Genomic DNA, 23,939 nt, shown 5'->3' with positions numbered 1-23,939 from the left:
TTTGCAGCAGGTAATCTCCGAAACTACTCATCCGATTTCAAAAATTCTTTCACCAATATTTAGAATGGAACTTCAGGGTGGACATAGGCTGTATATTATTCCATTAAACATTCATATAAATTAAAAGATATAATCTAGGTTAAGGCTTTTATGTCCAACAGATGGCGCTACGAGTATGACACCCTAAGTTTGCTTTTCTGTGAGGCATTATGCTTTTCTGTGAAAATGAACTAAAGCAGATCATCTTCTATCTATCTATATAAATAAAAATGTAATGTTCATTTGTTCCTATCGATTCCTTTGAAATTTTGACACAACACTGCATTCGAATACACACGTGTTTTTATATAATATATGTGTCGAAATTTCCCCCACTGAAGGGAGATGATTAGGATTAAGGCTTACTGTAAAGAACTTTGCTTCTATTTATACTATTTTAGATGTGGTTTTTTGTGTTTTTGATTGCATTTTAATAGGGTATGTCAAGAGAATGTACACTAAGAAGAAATTTTTCGAAAAATTCCCCCCATGGGGGAAGTGTTATACATTTAGGCCTATAATAGATATATTTTGAGCCACAACAACGCGTGGCGGGGTCTGCTAGTATATATATATATATATATCTAGACCTGTCTCGAGAGTAAGAAAATTCAACCTTCTATCTTGAATCTAGCGTGTGAGAGAGAGTTTACACCAATCTAAATATTAATATACTACCTTCCCAGTTCTTTCCAATTCTTGTATGGGAACATTCAGTAGTCGTTGTTTCTAAAGATGTGCTCTTTCGACCTAATCCACATTTTGGAGGTGGTCTTTTTCTCTCTTATTTATCATATGGCGAATGCATAGAACGGCCTTCTCTTGTATGGGGAACTTTGTTGAATCATATGGCTCTCTGTCTCTATGGACTACCCAACTAATATGGCAATCTGTCTGACATCGTATTGAGAACTCCCCAAATGGCAGACTCGTTACATCATATGGAGAACCATTCGAATGGCTGACTCCTCAAATAGTGGACTCTTCGTATGACAGACTCTCCAAATGACGAAAAAAATCTCTTTTTATATCGGCCTCCTCAGACAGCCAAGTAACATGTGCAAAAGCCGCATTTTTGACTCATCTCGTGAGTCGGCCGAAGGAAAGGAAATCAACTTCCTTTTTATAACGAAAGTACTTGACATCCATTTTTCAAATAAATTTGTTAAAGTTAGAAAATCTGTTAAAGTAACAAATATTTTAATTTTGATTGAAATTTAAATTGTTCTCCTCTTTTGTTAATTTGTTTAAAATTGACTCCCCTCCTAATTCTAGATCTCACACTGTGTATATATGTATTTTTATTATTACATATAAATAAACTTAGTAAGAAAGTACATATTTTTTTATTTTTTGGAGTCTCCAGAACAAATTAATCAAATTCCCATAAAAACCTGTGGTATATCGATAATCAATTAACGAATAATTCAGATAGCAAACAAAGTCTTCGAATGGATTATGTTTGTTAACTGATCACCCACTGTAGTTTCTAATCATTAACTTAGCCATATAGTAGCCCAATAAGTTGGCACATCATTTGATGTAACTAATAAATTAGGTTTAGAGAGATGTTGATATATAGTATTCACCAATCTATATATAATTAAGAAGCAGTTTTAATTTTGTATTTAAAAATACAATATAATCCACTTATTATAATATACCTTCTGGAATTACCTGTATTAATAACAAAAACTAACTGATAACATAAAAGGGATAAGAACTCTTGTGCAATTATCAGAAATTCTGAGTTTATTGATTCTGACATTAAACTAATTAAATAATGCATAACTTAGAGATTTATTAGCTAATGTTTCTGTGAGAATCAAGCAGTTGTTTTTCTGTGGATTGCAAAAAAAAAAAAAAATTATAAGAAACTTTTCTTTATTCCATCCAGTTCCCACAGAGTTAAAAACAGGAGATGATCAAATGTTAATTTAACTATAACAATCGCCTAGGAAATTCATGTTAAAGGGGGTCTTTGATGCATCGATGTCGAATTAAAGTTATAACAGATAATTGTTAACGTGTGAGAAAGTTAACATTTAAACAAGTCCACAGGGGAGAATCTAAAAACAATCAAAAGAAAGAGTAAACTATCCACCTGAAGTAGACTAATTCTCACCATCCTAGCTGGCCTGTCAATGACACATTCGAAGTGTCATAATGCCAAAACAATAAGTCATCTGATTGAATTCCCACACCTGATGGAGATATAACAGCAGCGTTCCTGATCTTCGGGACGATCAGTCCCAAAGAAATACCTTTTTGCCTTGTGAAGTGTGTAAGTGACTTCCAAATCATCTCATTTCCCAGATACCTCTCTGACCTCCCTAACAACTGCCAATCCACAATCGTCATACTGACATCAATGAACAGGATCCGGAAACATAGAGTTACGAATACTGTCCCAAGGTACTGTACTTTCACTTGTAAACTCTCTCTCGATAAATTAATGCCTCTGTATTTAGATAGTTGTCATCAAACAGATCCTAGATGTACTATCAAACAAAGACAAATATTGTACTTGTATATAGATTTGGTTGTTTCAATGTATTCTGTGCTTTAGTTTATTAAACTTTTAATATCTGTTAACCTGGTAACCTGTCTTAACTCAGAGAACAGACCCTATTGACTTGCCTACAACCTCCCCACTTGACAGTTTAACAGCTCTCCTATTTTAAAGAGCCATCCAGTGACAACAAGAGTGGTCTTCACCAGACTGACACTGCTAAAAGGTTAGGGACCAATCCCCTAACCTGTGGATTATCTCACATTTCTGTTAAACACTGTAATGATTCATTAACTATAATCATTATTTTTAATTAATAGTAATTTATCCAGTGTTGCTCGCTTGCTTTTGCAATATTGTCTTAACAACAGCTAGTATATAACTGAAGTAAGAAATTGAAGTAAAATTTAGTTTAATAAACTATTCCAAAGTACAAAAACTGAGAGCCAGATGAGCTATCTATATATCTTAAATATTCTGGAAATTTAAATAGTTTTTTACAATTAAAATATACTATCATATTTAAATTTTACTTACCTTTATTAACTCAGTTTCTATGATATTAGATGATTCAGTTAAATACTCTCTAGCAATTCCTATAGCACAAGATAATTCATCTAATGTTCCCAAAGCCTCAAATATGTCATCATCTTTTTGCCTTCGTTCCCCAGTAAATGTTAATGATGTTCCTATTTTTTTAAAAAAGTTTAAAATAATCATATAATACAATGTTCAAATGTTAATTATGAGATATGATAATTTGAATGTGCTAAAAACTAATACAAGAATGTGGAAAAACAGATTTAATCAGGCTTCATTTACAGTAGAGTCCTGCAAACTCGATTTAATGTGAACCAAGAAGCCAATGACTTACTGGAAATGACAAGTTTTACAACATTGTGATGCTAATATAAACAATGGAATTTTCATAAAGATATTATAAAATGATAGTTTCAATAAATTCATATGTAGTTTCAAGAAAATTCATGTATTTACTTTATTGGTCTACAATTTGAAAAAAATTGTAGACCTATCAACTTGCACTGTCTTCTGTCTGTCTTTCCTTAATCTCAAGAATGGAATTAGATAGATGAAATCTGACACCAGATATAGAAACATTAGGGGCAGGAAGCACCTATATAATGAGTCTTTCAATGTACATTGAAAAACTCTTTATTGTATTGTCTTAAATTGAGTTTGCAGGACTCTACTGTATACGTAAAGCCTGATTAAATGTTTTTTCACATTTGTGTGAGTTTTTAGCACCTGATTCAAATTATCACATCTCATATTTGACAACTATGGTGTACACCTCCATTAATTTTCACAAAATGTCAATTACTACTAATTATATAATCAAGCTGAATGTTATGAGCTAACTGTATTTAATCCTAAAAAAATATTAAAACAAATATATATTTTAAGTAGAAAATACANTTGTTGTTTTTTTCACAAGTAGATTATAGAATATAGTATTGCATCAAAGCATCCCATGGTTGAGGGTGTAAGATTACATATCTCAATCATTTTTATAATTATAATTTGTGGAATTTTATACTAGATATCAGGAAGGACAAGTGCTCCATTTGCCTCTCTGTAGACACCCACACTTGCATACATAATAGAACAATTATTAAGCAATTAATAAAAATTTTATTTTAAATTAAATGAATTTACTTACCTTTATCGCCTGTCTTTGTAATAATCAAGCTGAATGTTATGAGCTAACTGTATTTAATCCTAAAAAAATATTAAAACAAATATATATTTTAAGTAAAAAATACATTTCTCATCATAAATTTAAAATACCTGTTATAGTGTTTACACATTAAAAAACATCAAAAAATAATAAAAGTTCCAATACAACTGAGGAGAGGACCTGTTCATATATATGTCTTTTGTAAATTTTCTTTTTTTTTTGCCTGAGAACACTTGATCTGATTTTTCTACAAAGTTTTGTATTTCAAAAATGTTTGTCAATTTTGAAAAAAATATAAATCTCTACCAAAAGCATATATAACACAAATCTAAGATTCAAACATTAATATTACAAAACACTTGACTAAATCAAACTATTTTAAAATTGAAATCATGAATTGGGCAACAATTTTTAAAAACTATAGACCTATAAATTTCCAATGGCATCCATCTGTCTCTCTGTCTGTCCTTCCTTAATATTGAGAACAGTAAGATAGATGAAAGTTGAGACAAGATATGAAAAATTAATAAACAATTTAAAACTATACAATAATGAATAATAGTCTTAAGGTGGAGTCAATCTTTTATTAGAGGCTGCTCATCTGCCTAAGTAAAACATTACATGACTTCCTTCTGGTGATGGCAAAAATAAAAAATTTATATATTTGATAAAATTGCCAAGACAATAGTTGTAAAATTAATAAACGATTTAAGACAATACAATAATGAGTCTTTTAATGTACAGTGAAAGATTCATTATTGTATTGTCTTAAATTGTTTATTATGTTACAACTATTGCCCTGGCAATTTTATCAAAGATATGAAAAGCTTAGCAACAAGAGGCACTGAATAACTATATACAAACTTTCAGTTTACATCAGAAGTCATGTGATTTCAATTCAAAAATTTTCTCCTGAATGGAGTTAGCTAGATGACTGGCATGACTCTATTAATGACTTACCTACCGCGCTCCCCACTCAATCATTTAATGAGCCCTCCTAAGCTATCTGACGACACCAAGATCGGGTTCAAACAACCTGTGCCAAGTTAGTGGTCAGTAGGCATCTCCCACTTGGCCCTTGGCTTATCTCACAATACTAGTGTGTCTTTATTCCAATCCAGTTCTTTCAAACACACACTTAAAAAATTAACAATCTTATGGCGAAGTCAACCTTTTATTGTTCACCTTCAAATATCCCTCTGGAGGTTGCACTTCATATAAAATTAAATAAATACATTTGATATAAAAATATCACCAAGACGAGTTTATCATTACAAAAATCTTTTAAAAAATTCAACTTACAATAATGCATTGATCCACAGCATAAATTTATCTTGAGCAAATCAAGAACATATTGAAAAATTTTGTTTGATTTTTCACACCTTCAAATTCTACAATTCATGAGAAGTTGCCTTATTATTAAACATAGCATGCATGAAGAACTGTTGGTGTACAGTATATTGCAGTAGCATTTGAGTAGAGTACACACATACAATAAGCAAAGGGAAAACTCTCAATGTTTCTACACAATTCAATGCAACAAGCAAAGAGATTGAATAATTATTGTTCAAGATATTTCTCATTGAAATCTTGGCATCCTTTTTGATGACCCTCTGTAATAACTAACTTTTTTCCAACTGCCACAATATTTGTTAAAATAAATACTATGCAATGCTTTAAAATAATCAAAAAGACTTTCTGATGAACTAGAAGCATTTTATTCAATTTTGTCAATTAAAGACAATTAAAAATATTGAATAAAATCATTTTTGTAATCAACATAGGATAAAAATATGAGTATATTTTCAAATCTTGCATATATGGGCATCTGCAGAAAATTTTCTTGTGGGCAAAGATTGGAGACAAATAATTATGTCAATAAACTTTTATTTAATTAAATATTTTTTGGGGTTTTTTTTCACAAGTAGATTATAGAATATAGTATTGCATCAAAGCANTGAAAGTTTTTTTTTAACTTTCTGTTAGAATTTTTTATATGAGTCGTTTATTTTTTTCTGCTTCCTACCTGTGGGCACTAAAAGGCCCATCGTGGGTTTAGCCAAACCCACAATGGGGCGGCCGGGTGGTGAGGGAACAGGTACGAGGGATCCAGGATAAAGCTAATTGTCGGATGGCCAAGCAGGTTAAGGCGTCAATCAGCCGCTTTCGGGGATTCAAGATCAAATCCCGGAACCGATCTCTTGTGAAAAAATCCTATAAATGTTTTCACAAGAGATCAGTTCCGAATATATCGGGCTCCTGCTCTCACCGTCCGTGCGCCGCTATTACGGAATTGAACGAACTCGTGATGGGTGAGAATCCGTACTAGTGCCCATGTAGTGCAAAAAATAACTAAAAAATTCGGGATAGACTATCTCCGAAGAATTCCCGAATTGCTAGCCCTAATTCGATTCCAGGTCCCTCAGAGTGATAGACCGACTCCTTAACCGCCCGATCATCCGCCGAAATAATTTTTTTTTTATATGTTATTTTACCATTTGTTTATAGATTAGAATATTCAAATCTCTTTTTCTTAATATTTAAAATAATAAACATTAAAAATATGGATATGATATATTTATAAATAAAAAGACTTACTTATAATTTTATAAGTAAATAAAATTAATTTATCTAAAAAAAACACCTCTAGGTNATAACAAAATTAAGCTGGTCAATATTTCGCAAAAGGTCACAATTACAGGTATTGTTCCATTTATTCTATTATAGAATTTATAACACATTCATAATCGTGTATAAAAATCCCTTACATAATATGAAATAAAGTTAAATATTATACAGTATTTAACATTGTAAACAAAAGTAGCTAGTACCACATGATCTAACCACGTGCTAAACTATTTACCTAAAACTAAGTGTTGCCAGATTGAAGCACAAACTGAATAACGCAGTCGGCATTTATAATTATTTATATACCGTACTGTATTTAATTCGAAGACCGTTATTTTGAAATTTTTAATAAACTTTTAGACATGTATCATTATCAAGAACTGCGAAATTTTATATGTATTTTTAATAAAATAGAAAATTATTTTAGAAATTATTATTATTATTTTTTTTTTATAATTGTTCGAATTATACAGTGAAGTTCGAAAATATTTTAAGAGAAAAACGAATTTTCTTACTTAAAAATTTTATTCTGTAAGTTTTTTTTTAACTTTCTGTTAGAATTTTTTATATGAGTCGTTTATTTTTTTCTGCTTCCTACCTGTGGGCACTAAAAGGCCCATCGTGGGTTTAGCCAAACCCACAATGGGGCGGCCGGGTGGTGAGGGAACAGGTACGAGGGATCCAGGATAAAGCTAATTGTCGGATGGCCAAGCAGGTTAAGGCGTCAATCAGCCGCTTTCGGGGATTCAAGATCAAATCCCGGAACCGATCTCTTGTGAAAAAATCCTATAAATGTTTTCACAAGAGATCAGTTCCGAATATATCGGGCTCCTGCTCTCACCGTCCGTGCGCCGCTATTACGGAATTGAACGAACTCGTGATGGGTGAGAATCCGTACTAGTGCCCATGTAGTGCAAAAAATAACTAAAAAATTCGGGATAGACTATCTCCGAAGAATTCCCGAATTGCTAGCCCTAATTCGATTCCAGGTCCCTCAGAGTGATAGACCGACTCCTTAACCGCCCGATCATCCGCCGAAATAATTTTTTTTTTATATGTTATTTTACCATTTGTTTATAGATTAGAATATTCAAATCTCTTTTTCTTAATATTTAAAATAATAAACATTAAAAATATGGATATGATATATTTATAAATAAAAAGACTTACTTATAATTTTATAAGTAAATAAAATTAATTTATCTAAAAAAAACACCTCTAGGTCTCAAATAAATGTTTGTGAAGACAATGCATTCAAAGTGTTACGTTATCTTAACGTTAATCGATTTCAATTACAGTATTTCAGTTTTAAAAGGAAAATGATTTTATTTTGTATTAAATAAAATGTTTAAAATGAAATTTACGGATGTCAAATAAATTCATTCATTGTAATGTTATCTTCAAACAATTCAAACAGGAATTTCTGTTACACACACACATGAAATGTTTTAATTTTTGATTTTTTTCGGTTCAAAGGCACTGAAAACGATTAAAAAGGAAACAATATGCAAAAATGAAAAATATAATCGTAAAGTTTGACGGGATGCAGATAATTTCATTAAAAATAGAACGTGACCCAAGTCGTATGTTTTTAGACGTCCTCTGGAGGGTCAACAATGACATTGACGAAAATAAAAATATATTTTACCATAATTTATCTATATACAGAATTATTTATACGCTTTTCTTTCTTGCTGTCTCTGGAACTTATGATTTGGAAGATTCCATTTAATATTTGAAAAATGATCCGTGTTAGACAGTTATTGATGGTCCTAGTGTTACCACCCGTCCGGTTTTCACTCGGACAGTCCGGGAATTAACTCACTGTCCGGGTGAACTATTAATTTTGTCCGGGAATTTCGTAGAAATTGTGAAATTATGATGAAACAAAGTTCTTGCAAATATTTTTACAAATTTACACTATTTTTAACAGCGAAAGAACTCATATTCACTGAAACTCATCTGCAATTCTGACATGTTCGTCTGTTTGCGTGTGGCGCGCAACCTGTCGACCTTTTTTTCCCCTTCTTTTTGCATGTACGATCGTACACGTCTACGGGCTAAGTTGTCTAGCACGTTATTCTTTGCATTGTAAAATGACATTGCGCATGCGTCAGGAACTTCTGTTCAAACAAACCTGAAATGCAGTGCTGTGCGATGTCTATAATTTTAACATCGATGTCAAACATCGATGTTTGCCTAAGCATCGATGCTAAATTTCGATGTCGGATTTCACATCGATGTTTGATCGATGCCCATTGGAAGGAACATCGATGTTCAATTAAGATAAACTCAAACAATTTAAAAAAAAAAAAAAAAAAAGGTTTGTTCGAACAGAAGTTCCTGACGCATGCGCAATGTCATTTTACAATGCGAAGAATAACGTGCATGCCGGTTCTAAATCAGTTACAGTTAGGGACTAGGGACTTGCGTAGGAGTAACGTAAGTAACCTAAATTAAGAAAGAACAGGTACAGATAACTTAGCTCTATTTGATACGTGTACGATCGTACATGCAAAAAAAGTCGACAGGGTTTTTTTTAACTATTTCCGCCCTGTGGGCACTAAGAGGGCCTTTTATAGCAGGCCCATTATGGGTTCGGCCAGGCCCACAATGGGGTGACCGGGTGGTGAGGGACGGGGCCTGACATATCCGAACAGATCACCCTACGAAAAATTCCTGGGGATTCCTTGACCCGTCCGGATTTGATCCCGGGTCCCCCAGACAGGTAGGCTGCCACCTTGACCGTTGGCCATCCGGCCTCAAAGTCGACAGGTTGCGCGCCACAAGTCGGCGTAAACAGACTAACATGGCAGAGTTGCGGATGAGTTTCAATGAGTGTGAGTTCATTCACTGTTAAAATAGTGTAAATTTGTAAACATATTTGCGAGAACTTTGTTTTATCGCAATTTCACAATTTCTACGAAATTCCCGGATTGTCCGGGTGAAAACCGAACAGGTGGTAACATTAGGAACAAAGAATGAACTGCATTCATCGATGAATCGAAATTCACATATTGCTAACATCAATTCAGGATCTATGTTTCAAAAACATTGGAAGGTCGATGCATCGACAAACAAAAACATCGATGTATCGATGTCACATCGATGCATCGCACAGCACTACTGAAATGCCGTCCGGGTCAGCGATTTTGAGAAGGTGGCAACACTAGATGGTTCTGCATTTGATAATATAATTTATTAAGCCTGACCTAGTGGAAATTCAAAGTGTTGTTTCAACAGAAAATAAGTCAAAAGACAGAATTTACAGGGAAAATGATTGTTTATTTAAGTTTACAATCATTTAACTCTCTAGTACTAATATATGGACTGTGAGCATGGTCAATAACAGGATGAGAGAGTAAAATTCTCTGGGCCCAGTATTCACAGGGGCTGGGATATCTTCCCACAATTTATTTTATCACATGCTATTGTAATATCAAATGCTTAACAATAACAATAGTTCTTTATTTTGTAAAAACATAATATATCCATATAAAAAAACTCAAATTTTCAAATAATATATTTATTTGGGATCCATGTAAATTTTTCCCTGGATCCCATGATGTCTCTTGATACCTCTGTCTATGAGACTGACTAGTACAGAATTTATCTACAGTATAGCTTTTGTATGTATGCTGGGAAATTACTGCAATTCCATGTATTGTACAATACAATACCTTGCCTGAATCATGCCTGCCATTTGCATATTTCAGGTCTGTCAAGAGCTGGTTTGGGGCCTGAGAATAGACCAAGCCCTTTTAGCCTTTTGTTTTTTTAAATATGTTGAATCTTTCCTTATTTATAAATAGCAATCTTGAAGATTTTATTTTCTGTTAAAAGGTTCATTTTATACTTACAAGAATCTCTATGGGCTCTTAAGTTTTCTCCCAGCCCAAGAAAAAATCCCCAGCTTCCCATCTCAATGAACCTATTCATTTTATCCAATATAATCTTTTGGTTTGGTCCTGTTGATCAATGTTAGTATAATTGCTACATTTTATCAAACTAAAGTAAGGGCAATATTGTGGGGACTTATTTAAAAAAAAACTTATTATCCTAATATAAGTTTATTCTATTAAATATTAGATAATAATAATAATATGTTGCATTTCAAAAAGTATTAGCTAATAATGTTAAATAATACTGTAGCTAAAATAATAATAGTTTATCTCATGAGTACATTTATGAACTTGTTTCATATTATTAATATAACTAAGCTATCATTCTTATAGTTATTATGAATAAATTCATTTGTTACATTACAGTTTCATTATGTTAATTCAAAAATTTATTTTCTAGAGATTATTATAGGTTAGAAATGGATTCTAATCAATCTACACAGTAAGTAAATTCAATCTATTTTTATACAATATATTTGCTATATTTTCTTCATTATGTCATAATAATAATAATGTACTGTACATAACCACAATAAGAGAAAAGAACACATGATAAAAATTCATTATAACAGAACTAATTATAGATAAAAGAGAATCCAGCACAACAAAATCATTTGGCACCTGGGGTAAACTTAAATATGGTATCTTTGGATAAACCTTTCATTAGTCTGTTACAAATTTAATACTTCTATGCATCTGTAGCTAGAACCTGAAGAAGACCAAAAACATTAGTACTCGTGTATAAACGGCTAGAAATAAGTGAGGAAGGTTTTGTATTGATCATCACAAATTTAATAATCATAAAAAATGCTTTTTATTAATATAATGCATATTATATTAATATTATATTATTATATGCTTGATAATAAAATTTTTCATACTCGTATGTAACAATTTTTTATGAATTTATTAGTTTGCCCACATAACAATTTTGGAGTTTTGGCATTCATCATCTTGGCCATCTGTACACCTCCTTCAAAGTGTCCTTGCCTTTCCACAGCCCTGCTGCTAGTAATTATGAACTGAAAATAAAATGGGAAGAGCAGATAGATGTGAAAACAAGTGCACAAACTGTGCAACATGGGTTTAAAAGAAATTTGGACTGATGAGTAAAATGCACAGATAAGCAGCAGTAGTCTTATTTAAAATTACTAAACCAAGATATAGTAATTTTTAAAAAAAGGTTTAACACATTTGTACAAGTGCTGCAACAATATATTGTGGTAAGCACGTGGTGATGGATGAATTCTCACAAAGAGACAGGAATATAAAACAATAAGACGTGCTTTATTTTACTGTATGAACATATATACAGGAAAGGTTCGTTGATTCCGACCTCCTTGTTCCTCACTTTAATTAAACAAAAGGGAACAAACAACACCGATTGTTGATTCACAGTGGAGCTAAACTTTTCTTTCGCGTAACAAAGGAGACACTTAATTACTAACTTAAAACTACTTATAACTAGAAGAGGAAAGGAAGAACAAGAATTAGAATAGAATGGGAGAACAAGAATGGAAATTTCTAGTAAGGAACGGGTACCCGAATGGTTGACTGCGGTGGTGGCCACTAGATGATTTCGTCTTGGGATTCTTTTCTTCTATGGGGACGGAGCACATGCGAGGACCCAAAGTTCGTCCTTTAGTCTCGGCTTTACCAATGTTCTTTTTCTCTTCCAAAGCTATTTCTATCTTTAGTGTTCTTCGTAACCCTTCCGGCCGAAGCAACACCGATCTCGGGACCGCTCTCTCCGACGGTCTTTCCTCCTCCGGTCCAAAGCCAAAAGTGTCCTTATCGTCCCCCACTTGCCCTCTGGGCTATCTTCACCCCTTTGTCCCGAAATTGGGTCGCTGACCACCCACATTCAGACGAAAGTTCCAGAAAGTATAGAAACAGAACAAAGAGAAAGGGGAATAGAATATTCTTATATATACATATATAAAATAAAAACAACAAAGATATACTGGTGTACCACCACAATATGAAATAAAAAAAAACTTCTCTAAAAATCAACCAATTTCTTTAAAAAATTTATCTGATGTACAAATAGAAAAGGTTCAGCAACTGAGGTCATATTCTTTGCTCCACAACACCAGAAAAGTTGAAGTTTTTATCACTGTCCTACTGGGATACGCCTATATAGTGAGGATCTTCTATGACCAGTTCCATTATATGTTTAAAAACATACAAGAAAAAGGATACTCTCCACTACTTTATAAGCATTTTATAAGAACATCTACTTTGATTTTGAACATTAATTTGATTTATTTGATTAATTTATTTATGTTTTATGTTCATTACAATAGTTTTCAATTAAATTGTTTTTTCTTTACTAAGGTTAACAAAACTAGTGAGTGATCAAAGCAAAATATCTGGATCATCATCAACAAAACTTAAAACTATTTCATCAGGAAAGCAAAAATCAGGTCATGCAAAAGGAAAATCTTTAGGAAAAAAAGATGACAAGATAAAATCCTTTTCAACTGAAACAACAAAAATGGATAAATTCCAAGAAGTCGCAAGCATTCATCAGATTCCTGTAGAAAAACAATTATCAGCTGCTGAACAAGACTATCTTCAGGCTAAATCTTATCTTATGACTGCAAGTTCATTAACAAATATTAGTGTGTAAGTATTACTGATTTTTTTTAATTGTTGTTTATTAGTAAATGTAATTTTAAACAGTTTACATGTGAAATATATTATTTATCAAATATTTTTAAAGCATGAAACAAAAACTTATTTGAAATACTTATTATATAATCTGTTTACATTTATAAAATATATTAAATAAATAAATATATTCAGAAATAATTTAAAATTTTGAGGCACTTAATTTGAATCTGAGCATTTTTATAATAGAGAAATTAAGAGGGGAGGGATTCAGTGGTACACCCAGAGGGGGGCCAAGAAGCCTTTACACCCTCCAAAGAAAAAGGAAAACAAACACTAGTAAATTTTCCAAAAATCTTTTTAGTTAAAATTTATTTTTTATTTATATTGTGTTGTGTCTTTTATTTGCATACTACTAATGAATTAGTGGTCACATAAGGTGGGAATTTTATTGAATTCGCATTAAAAAATTTTTATCAGGCTTCCCCAAAATTAAATCATGAGCGTGTCACTGGAGGAAGTAAAAATATGAGTAATGATGATTAAAAATTGCAGCCTGGCATTGTGACAATATCACAATAATTTTGTACATTTTTTTAATGTTTTAATTGCTCAGATCTTCATTCTCTCTTTGGTTTGTGAAGATGGATGTGCAATCTAGCAGTGTTTTCAAGAGTAATTTTTTTAAGCATTTGTTCAAAAAGGCATTTTATATTGGATTATACAGGGTGGGGCAAATAAAAATGGCCTGGAGAACTGAGTTCCAGGGTACAAATAAACACAGCAGAGGAAAGGAAATACTGTACAATACTAACCTGATTATAGCAGATATTGAAAGTGACCACCATTCATCTCTGGCACTTTTGGGCCCTGGTCAGCAAGTTGCTGAAGGAGGATCAAAGCTAATCATATCCACTCGTTCCGGCCACTTTTATTTGCCCAACCCTGTATATTTGAAGTTTCTGATGTATTAACGAATATATAATTCTCTAAAATTCATGTTAACTGTGATTCATATTTAGAGTTCAGTTTTAAATTAAAATGTTTATGATAGCAATTGCAAAACTATATAATTTATATTTCAGATGAAAAATTATACATAAATTTGTGGATGTATATATCAAGTGATTATATGAAAACAATTACATATATATTTGTAGTTATTTGTTTGATTATTTATAGATATGACCATCTAGTAGAACTTTTAAGAAAACTTTTAAGTGAAAAACCTATTAATGCAGTTGATGCACTTGAAGATATAAGTGAAAATATAAAACTACGGCGTCTATATAGTAAAGGAGAATATATTGAATTACCAACTAAAATTTTAAAAGTTGCTCAATCTTATTTACAGTTATTAATGGTAAGAATATCTTATTTAATAGATATTAATGATAAGCAAATATTTTGTATTTACCTTATGTATTTTATATCAAGAAAATTCTTAATGCTTTAAAATTCATTTAAATGAGTTTATAACAAAAACATTTAGTCTTGTTTTATAAACACAATGTAGCATAATAATGATCACTTGGCACTATTCATTCTTTTATTTCAATATTCGTTGATTACGCTACATTGCGTTTATAAAACAAACAAAGATACAACACAGTTTCAAAACATGGAAGAACATTTAGTCTTCTTAATATCCACAAGGCAGAAAGGTTTTTTAAGTATATTTTGCTCTATATAAAAAAGATATTATCACTTAGTACAGGTAGAGATAATACATAATATTTAAAAATTAATGTAGTTTTTTAATTATAATATCTAAGTAAATTTTCAATATTTCTGAATTTGTTATATACATTTTTTCAATTTAATTAAAACCTACACAAAATGCCTGGTAATTAAATTACTATACTTAAATCTTATATTTTAGATTCAAATTTTTTAATTGTTATGTTTAAGTAAATCTTTTATAAAATATTTTTTTTTTTTTTACAGAAAATTACAATTAAAAATGAGGATGGTGAATTTCCAGTACAATCAAAAAATTTAATGAAAATAATTGATGATAAGAAAATAATTAATAGCTTTAAACCATATTTAACATTTTTACAAGAATGTGGAATTGGATTAAGCCAAGAAGAATATTATCACATTTATTTCTCTCTCATTTTCTTGGCTAAGACCAGACCAATTGAAAATGTTCGGTTTTGGGGAAAAATATATGGAATGATAAATGATTATATTATTGTAGAAGCCACTTTGAAAAATGATGCGGAATTAAGTGATATGGAAGACTTAATGTTTAAAATGGTTTGTTTTCAATCAAATTATTTAAAATGGTAATGAAAAATTTATCATAAATAAATATACACATACAGTATATACAATTTGACCAGACTGTTTAGGATAAAAAACAAAATTGCACTCAAAATGCTATTGGGTTTATACATTCTTTTTCAAAAGTCTCTGAGGAAGAATCTGAAAATCTGAAAAACACTTGAATGCATCTGATTTTTATACATATTTGCTCTAAAAAAATGTATTGAAACAATAATCAAACATACAAGTTTAATTTAATGATTCAAATGGAAATTTGATAATATGCTAATTGATAAGTTTGTTGATTTTAATTGAAAACGTCTTTGGCCTTTTAGTGCTCTCAAAGTGGAAAAAGGCATAAAACCTCAAAAAAAAAAAAAAAAAAAAAGAGAACATCCAAAAGATATATTGATCCATAATTACATTGGATAAAAAATTGTTAGGTCTAAATTTCTCTATTAAAATGGATAGAAAAATTTTCAGTTTGTAATTCAAGTATATTTTATGATTTTAAATGTTTATATAAACATATAAATCTGATTAATTAAAATAATTACTTAACTTTTAATAAATTTTGCATTGCAGAAAGAGCAAGAAGAATTTCCCAATATCAATTATCCTGATGATTATACTGGACCAAGAGATCAGTATGAAAATTTGATTCCTGTTCAAAGTATATTATTATTATTTCAATTAACAATAGTTCATATAATTTTTATAATAGTTTTGTATAAACTGATAATTTTTACATTTTAAACATGAATACTTTTAAAATTTTAAATCAGATTTATGTAATGAAAATTTTCATATATAATAAGTTATTATTATTAATATAGGCATTTAATAATAAGTAAATTTTCATTCATTATCAACTTGTTAGAAAAACCACATTTGTTAAGGAAGCTTCTCAAATTTTGTTTCTCAGAGCAGAAGTTTTTGGAATCGTCAAGTACTTTTGGGTTATATATCTATCATCAGGAGTCATCTAGTGAAGTAAAGCTTAGAGAGAAAACATTTCTATCAGTAACTAGACACATCTAGTAACTAAACAACATCCTTTAGTGAGACAAACATACATAAATAAAACAAATCAGCATTCCAGCATCACTTTCTTTGAAATGCAAATGGAAAAATTAACACAGACAACAAGCATTATAACAAATGTATTGACATAAAGGTAACAAAGTGGAACAAGAAAAGGATGATGGAGAGAAAAGGAATCTACATCTTAAAGTTTATAGTGTCATTTTTTCTCATAGCTTTGTAAATTTCTAACTGTTCTAAATAGCTAAGTTGTTTTTACGGACAGTGTTATGTAGAAAGCATACACAGTCAAAATGTACAGTATGTCTATGTTGGGGTTGGAAGCCAATGTTTTTAATGCATTGTTGGCCAGCCCTTTCAAGATGGAAGTCTGATGTTTTTTGAGGTGGGTGTTTAATGTTACTCTGTAGCACCCCACATATTCTATGTTACAGTTGGTTCTGTGGTTTGTAATGGGAATGGAATAAATACCAGATTGGATGCATGTCTGGATGGTCTTTAGGATTGTGGATGAGGATGAAAACTGAGGGACTTTTTCTGAAAGCTAGTCAAAAATTATTTCTGGCAATTTTCATGTATAGGGTGGATAGTCTTCTGTCATTCATGAGGGAACTCTGAGGTTTAATTTTATTTTAAAATTACTTACTCTTTTTTTATCACAGATGACAATTACTGATGACAAAATTAAGATTAAAATATTTGTTCTAGCAGGTGGTGATTGTTCAGTAGAGTACCAAGATACCACGGTATTTGATTAACATGATTTTGATTTGCATGGTAGCATTGAGGAATTAATTAATTCTGTTAATCAAGGGATACCTGTATATTAATATTCTTAAGTGTTACTTTTGAATTTATCATCATTTAAAAGGAATTATCAGACCAGTTTTAGTTGGAAAGTTCACTAAAAGATTTTTTTTATTAAACCAACTATACTAAAGATTTTTTATATAATTTAATAAAAAAAATCTCTTATTGAACTTTCCAACCAAAAAACTGTGGTCTGATAATTCCTTTTAAATGATAGCAAATTCAAAAGTAGCTCTTAAGAATATTAATTATAAAATAAAATAAAAAGCAAATAATATAATAATATATATACAAAAGCAATTTGTATATATGTATATATATATATATACACAGGTAACTTCTTGCATAATGTACTTACAGTGCCTTTTTTTATAACTTTATGCCTTCTACATAACACCTCTCATAAAAAATGGCTTAAATATTTAGAGCAGTTAGTGATTTACAAAGCTGCAAGAAAAAATACTGCTATAAACATTCAAGATATAGATTCCTTTCCCTCGCATGGAAGTCATTTTATAATCTTTAATCTTACAACACTCTCCCTTCCTTCTCTTTTTCTTATTTCATCCCTCTTAACACATGGACAACTATCCCCTTGTTTTAACAGCTGTGAAGATCAGTTAGCTTGAAGAAGCACAGTCAAAAACATTTGCTTTTTGATATATTTGTGCTGGAAATTGGTTTCAATTGTTTTGTTTATTAATTACATCCAGTTTTGAGCAGTTGATTAGTTTAACTGCCATTCTGTTGACCAGTTATGGCTCCTTAATTCATTTTACATATGGTAAATAATACCTACTTCATTCATAAGTACAAATAACAAGGTGACTGCTGCTATAATGTGACAAACATTAACTGCTTTTTATTTCTCAGTTCCAGGGTCCTATTGCATAAAAATTACAAGCTATTATAACAAGCTATTAGTTTTACAAGTCACATGTTTAGTATAAGCTATACGTTGTAAAATAATAGTGGTTGCATAAATATAAGTATTTACAAGTTAAAAGATACAAGAGGTAATTGAAAAAATAATAAGTTGTAAACTTTCTGTTATATGAATCCAATTTCTCTACCTAGAAGGTGGAATGCTTGTTACAAGGAAAAATACTATATAGCAGCCTTGATTAACAAGTCAGTCATGATCAACTGGTGAATCACTGCATCATTTTTGGTCCATTAAAATTCATTATTTTAATAGGAATATTAAATCCATATTTTTTTTAATGGAAAAATCTTTTAACTATTCACTATGGGTTGGTAACTGTACTTTATGATGTAACATGTAGTAGATAGGAAATAGTGATATTTGTGTTAATAATCATTGCTAGGTTTTGTTGTTTTAGAAATTGTTCTATTGTGCATTAAACTATTTCAGTTATGTTCAAAATAACTGCACTGAAGAAGAGCAAAATTTATAATTTGTATGACAAAAAGATATAAATTTCATTTGTTGTTATAGGTACTTGTTATAAATAAATGATGCTGCTTAATTTATATTTTATTGTCTTTATCAAAAGAAGATAAACTGGAATGTTAATTACCTGTAATAAATAGATACAACTATGTTTTGCAGCTTAATTTTATTAAGGTGGATCATTAAGGGCTTTTATAGACTAACAAACATTGGCTGTGTTTTATACTTTTTATGTAATCAATTAATTAATTAAATCTGTAAGATAGAGTTTTGTTTATACATTAATATTATATATAATGTGATGTTTTTATCATTTCCATTTTACAAGGTGGTAACTAAAGTCTCTCCCCAGCCAATTACAGTGACTGCACTGTAATTGGCTGGGGAGAGACTTTACTATTACTGCCCTTTACTTATTTCAAAAAATAATAGGGCAGTCACTGTAATCTTTTGCTGTTGTATACTATGTTGGTCATGTAATAAGCAGCTATAATAGAAGGGGCAAAAATTTGCATTTTTAGTGCAAATTTCTTCTCCTTCCAGCCTTTCTATTAGAGAAGTCTGTTATAATCTCAGCCTCTAATAAAAATAAAGCAATATTGTCAAGTACAAAGTTGTAGTATGAAAAATATGTAATATTACCTTTAGTGTATTCAAAATATCAAGTAGGATCTTTTAACAGACTGTCAAATATGACAGATAAATACTTCACTGCATAACACACAAGGTGTGCAAAATTGCAAAACATGATATCTTGTTACTGATTATAAATAACTTAATACAATAGAGTTTGCAAATGGCAAATAGCTTGCAAAGAACTTGTTGCTTGTAACTTGTAAAGCTCGTAACAACTACAAGCATTTTATGCAATGGGGTTCTGGAGGGATGATGGAGCTCATCTACTATAAGCAAAATATGTAATTTTATAAATGTTTTAAATTAAACAATATTAAAAATTAACATGGGATGTTAGGCATCTTAAATCTGAACTTATATCTAATTACATGTAGGAACTACACTACATTTAATTGAATACGTGCAAAGACTATAGTACATCAGTATTCAAAAGGAAGCACAAAAAGAAAATATATTTTGAATGTGACTACAAAATACTCTTTTGAAAATTATATTATGTTTTATTTTTTCTTGACTTCTATTTCATTTTTTGAATTTTTATACGAAGAAATTATATAAATAGTTATGCTAATGGTTACATAATTTTATGTTATAAAAATATGATTAAATTAAATACATGCAGACTCGTTTGAAAAAAGAAATAATTCACAAGAAATAAGAAAAAGAAATAAATACTGTATTATTTTTAAACATTTTAAAATTTTAATTTTAAAATTATTCAATAATAATAATAATAATAATAATGATATCAGAACATTTCTAATTAGACTTAAACTTAACTATAATTAAATATAAAACTAGTTGTACAATTATTATATGTACAGCTTATTATTTATTACTGTAAATGCGATTATATTAATTAAATAAATTTTATTTTATATAAAAGTTGCAGCAAAGTATATTAAATAAAAAAATAAATAAAGTTTAAATGTATATATTAAGAACTATTTTTACATTCAAATATAAAGAATACTTTTGATAAATAAATAAAAATATTTTTATTAATTATTTATAGAAATTCTGGATGATTTTTTGCCATAAAGTTTTAGCACATTTTTATTATAATTCAAAAGAAAAATTAACGTAAATAATTCAAAGGAATGTTCATAAAATAATAAAATTTGATTAGTGAAATCTGTAATAGAGTTATTTCAAGTGGGATCTGAATACGTTATCTCAATAATTAAACAACTAAATTTTAATTAAAATGATAGAGATGCCTAGAAAAAATGAATGCCTTATCTTATTATTAAAAAAGTTAATCTTGTAGAAGGCATTTTCTCATGAAGAAAATTTAATTTTTTTAATATTTTCTTGAAAATATACAGAAACAAGAGAAAGGAGACGAATAAATTTAAGTCATAAAAAAGATTAAAAGTTTTTATATATTCTACGTTTTAAAGTTGTTCAAATTGTACGAATTTTTAATAACAAATTATTTACTTCTCGTAGAAAATATAAATCAAAGCCTTTATAATTAAAATTGAGAATTCCTTGTTAAATTTTCGGAATGTTCTTAAGATATTAAATTGTTTTATTATATTAAATTTTAAAATTTTATCATTAATACTTTAGTTTCTATGTTAAAGTTTAACATTAAAATTTAAATATCAAAATTTATTAAAAATTTAACAGTGGATTGTTTACTTGGTAATTTATAAATTATTTATTAGGAAGAATATTAATTAAGAACATTAACAGTTTCTATCAATTTTGTGCAATTAATAGAAATTTAATTTTTAAAACGAAAAGAAGAGAAATATAATTAAATAGCTAAATATTTAAGGAATTTCTGAGTTAATTTTATTATATTTGGAGTTAACAACGGGAGATTAACTTTATTTTTTATTTTTCTTTAAACGTTATTAATGTTTTAATAAAATAATATTTTGTCAACTTGATTACATTAAATTTTTGTATAATTTACCAAACTAAATTATAATAAGTTTAAAAATTAAAACAAATTACATAATTAACTTTAATTTTTAAATTCTGCTTAAATATTTTATTTTGTGCATTTCTCAATTAATTTATATTAACACGAATCCAATAGAATTCAATTTGGCTAGAAAATGAATCGCTGTCATCATTTTTATTTACTTAAATTTACGATTAGTAATAGGTTTCTGTGAATTAATTAATGATAATAAAATATAAAATAATGAGTTTAATATAAAAATAATTATCACTTGTCTTTTAAATATTACAAGATAAAATGGCGGAATATAAAAGAGAAAAATAAATTATTATCATAGATTTTATATAAAAATCTCATTAATTCTTCGAGCTATATATCGCATAAACATTTAAATTCGTTAATAGCTAAATGCTAAATAAGATATGAAAGCTCATATTCCATGTAATGAATTCCATCTTATCACATTTAATTACATCAATTGTTTCCTGTCAACATTACTACAACGCGTCTTCAATGAATTAACGCATGGATCAAGAATCTAGCATGTTTGGAAGTGGGATTAATGACTTCTGTTCTAGGTTCGCCAACTTGACATCACTCTCTACTAAATCTATCCAGTTCATACTGACACACTATTTATTACGCTACATCATTTGGGGACAACAAACACATCTTTAAGCTGTGGGATTTTCTGTACACTGACACTATAGTAAATGTGCTCATAGTTTAGAGTGTTTGATCATTTTGTAAACCACGTTATTGATGATATCGAGAATAATAAAGCGCATCTTCTTAACGAAGTATAATATCTGAAATAACGACATTAATAATAATTCATAATTGTGCATTTCTCGATAAAATTACATTTATAACAAATCTTCACATAGCTGAATCTATGGCTGACCTTCATACCTTCGTATTTAGTGCAGATGTATTCGATTTTATTCATAAAATAAGAAATTAAATTTGTTGCAAAATAGTTTATAATAATACTTTTTATTTTATATTTAATAATATTTAGATATGAGCATCTAACTGGCGCATGGAGTTCTAAAAATGCTTATTATACAATGCAATGTTTAAGATTTGGGACAAGTAGACAAAAATAGCCTTATTGCTATGAGTGATTGAACTTAAAATTAGAGACTTAAATGTATTCAAATTTTCGATAAGCTAAAAGGCTTAAACATCTTAAATTTTGTTAATCTCTGTAGTTGATAGAATATATTTCTTCTCCATCACCAGTCAATCAGATCAATGTAAACCGCATATAAATTAGCACTTGTATCTCGGTTCCTAAGCTTCGAACCACAAATATTGATAACATCTTTTGCGTTTGGTTTCTTCTCTTCACTCCTATTCCATTTACTTCATTATTCAAGTAATTAATTTTCTATATTCATTATAATTCCAAATTAAATATTTGTATGTTCGAAAAATATTTTAACGCATTACATCACATAGGCCTATAATCCATTCCTTCATAACAACATAATTATTAGGAAAATTATGGCATCTTGAAGTTTTTTGAAATCTAAGCAACAAATCACAAATTGTTAATTAAAGGATGGCACGTAGGAAGATCGAAGACTTACAAAGACAACATCTTGTTATGAACTTTAAAATAAAAATTCAGTTAAGGACTGAGATAAAGTAATGTAGTCGTAGACTTTGTTGATTAATTAAAAGAGAAAATCTTTTCTGGTTTGAAGATTAATTATTTCTGATACTTTATCTTTAACGAAATATTTAAATTGACAAAAGAAAATTTATTTTATTATAGTTATCGCAAAACGGAAATTTATTCTATAGTAGAAATCATAAAGGAATGATTTATTTTAATAATCAGCTATTATTAATTAAGTCAATCGTGCATATTCTTATTTGACAGTATAATGCATTTGACAGTTTAATTTTTTAAATATTCCAGTGCTTATTTATAATTTTTTTTTAAAGTGAATAATTAACTGTTTTTTTCTTCGCTATCACTTACAATCTGAAGCTATTTAGTTACATTTTTTGATTTATCATGTCGTCTCTTGACATCTTTCCTTTTTTAAACATATTCTAACATATTAAATTCCATTTTTCATTTTATTTAAATTTAACTGTTTCGATCAAAAGGATAAGGGTTTTCTATTCTTTTATTTATTACACATCTTATACATTATTTGTTACATTGTTCAGTACTGAGTTTTTATTTTCTTGTTTATTTTTACTTTCTCAATTTCGTCTTGGTTCTATCGTATAAAAATTTCAAGCTTATATTTACATTCATATATATTTACGAAATTGAAAGTGTTATATTACATTATATTAAAATTTATTTTCGATTTGCTGCTTGACATTATATTTTAGAAATTTAATATAACATACTTTACATAATACTTATATTTCGAATTTTTTTTTATTAGAAAAATATCAAATTTTATATTATAAATAAGAGCTTTGTA

The 23,939-nt window shown here is 29.3% G+C and overlaps 2 protein-coding genes across 2 annotated transcripts in view; one reads left to right on the top strand and one right to left on the bottom strand.

Annotated features, from left to right (window-relative positions):
* The window catches only part of LOC111642538 (cob(I)yrinic acid a,c-diamide adenosyltransferase, mitochondrial-like), a 25,347-nt gene extending 14,766 nt beyond the window's left edge, over positions 1 to 10,581 (bottom strand). Inside the window, exons 1-3 of the mRNA XM_023388886.1 lie at positions 10,559 to 10,581; positions 4,233 to 4,261; positions 3,089 to 3,240 (exon numbers count right to left, since the gene is read on the bottom strand). Coding sequence (XP_023244654.1) covers positions 3,089 to 3,240; positions 4,233 to 4,261; positions 10,559 to 10,581 — 204 coding nt within the window. The remainder of the gene's footprint in view (positions 1 to 3,088; positions 3,241 to 4,232; positions 4,262 to 10,558) is intronic.
* Positions 10,582 to 11,199: 618 nt separating this feature from the next.
* LOC111642535 (radial spoke head protein 4 homolog A-like) lies at positions 11,200 to 17,466 on the top strand. Its single transcript, XM_023388883.1, has 7 exons — positions 11,200 to 11,222; positions 13,118 to 13,408; positions 14,576 to 14,756; positions 15,341 to 15,365; positions 15,459 to 15,655; positions 16,250 to 16,337; positions 17,417 to 17,466. The coding sequence occupies exons 1-7, from the start codon at positions 11,200 to 11,202 to the stop codon at positions 17,464 to 17,466; spliced, it is 855 nt and encodes a 284-aa protein (XP_023244651.1).
* Positions 17,467 to 23,939: the final 6,473 nt, after the last annotated feature.

Source organism: Centruroides sculpturatus, unplaced genomic scaffold (genome assembly GCF_000671375.1).
Source record: "Centruroides sculpturatus isolate CEXI.00-Female unplaced genomic scaffold, Cexi_2.0 scaffold1730, whole genome shotgun sequence".
In the NCBI taxonomy this organism is placed as follows: Eukaryota; Metazoa; Arthropoda; class Arachnida; order Scorpiones; family Buthidae; genus Centruroides; species Centruroides sculpturatus.
Note: the sequence above shows the minus strand (reverse complement) of the source record. Positions and strands in the feature narration are given on the sequence as shown.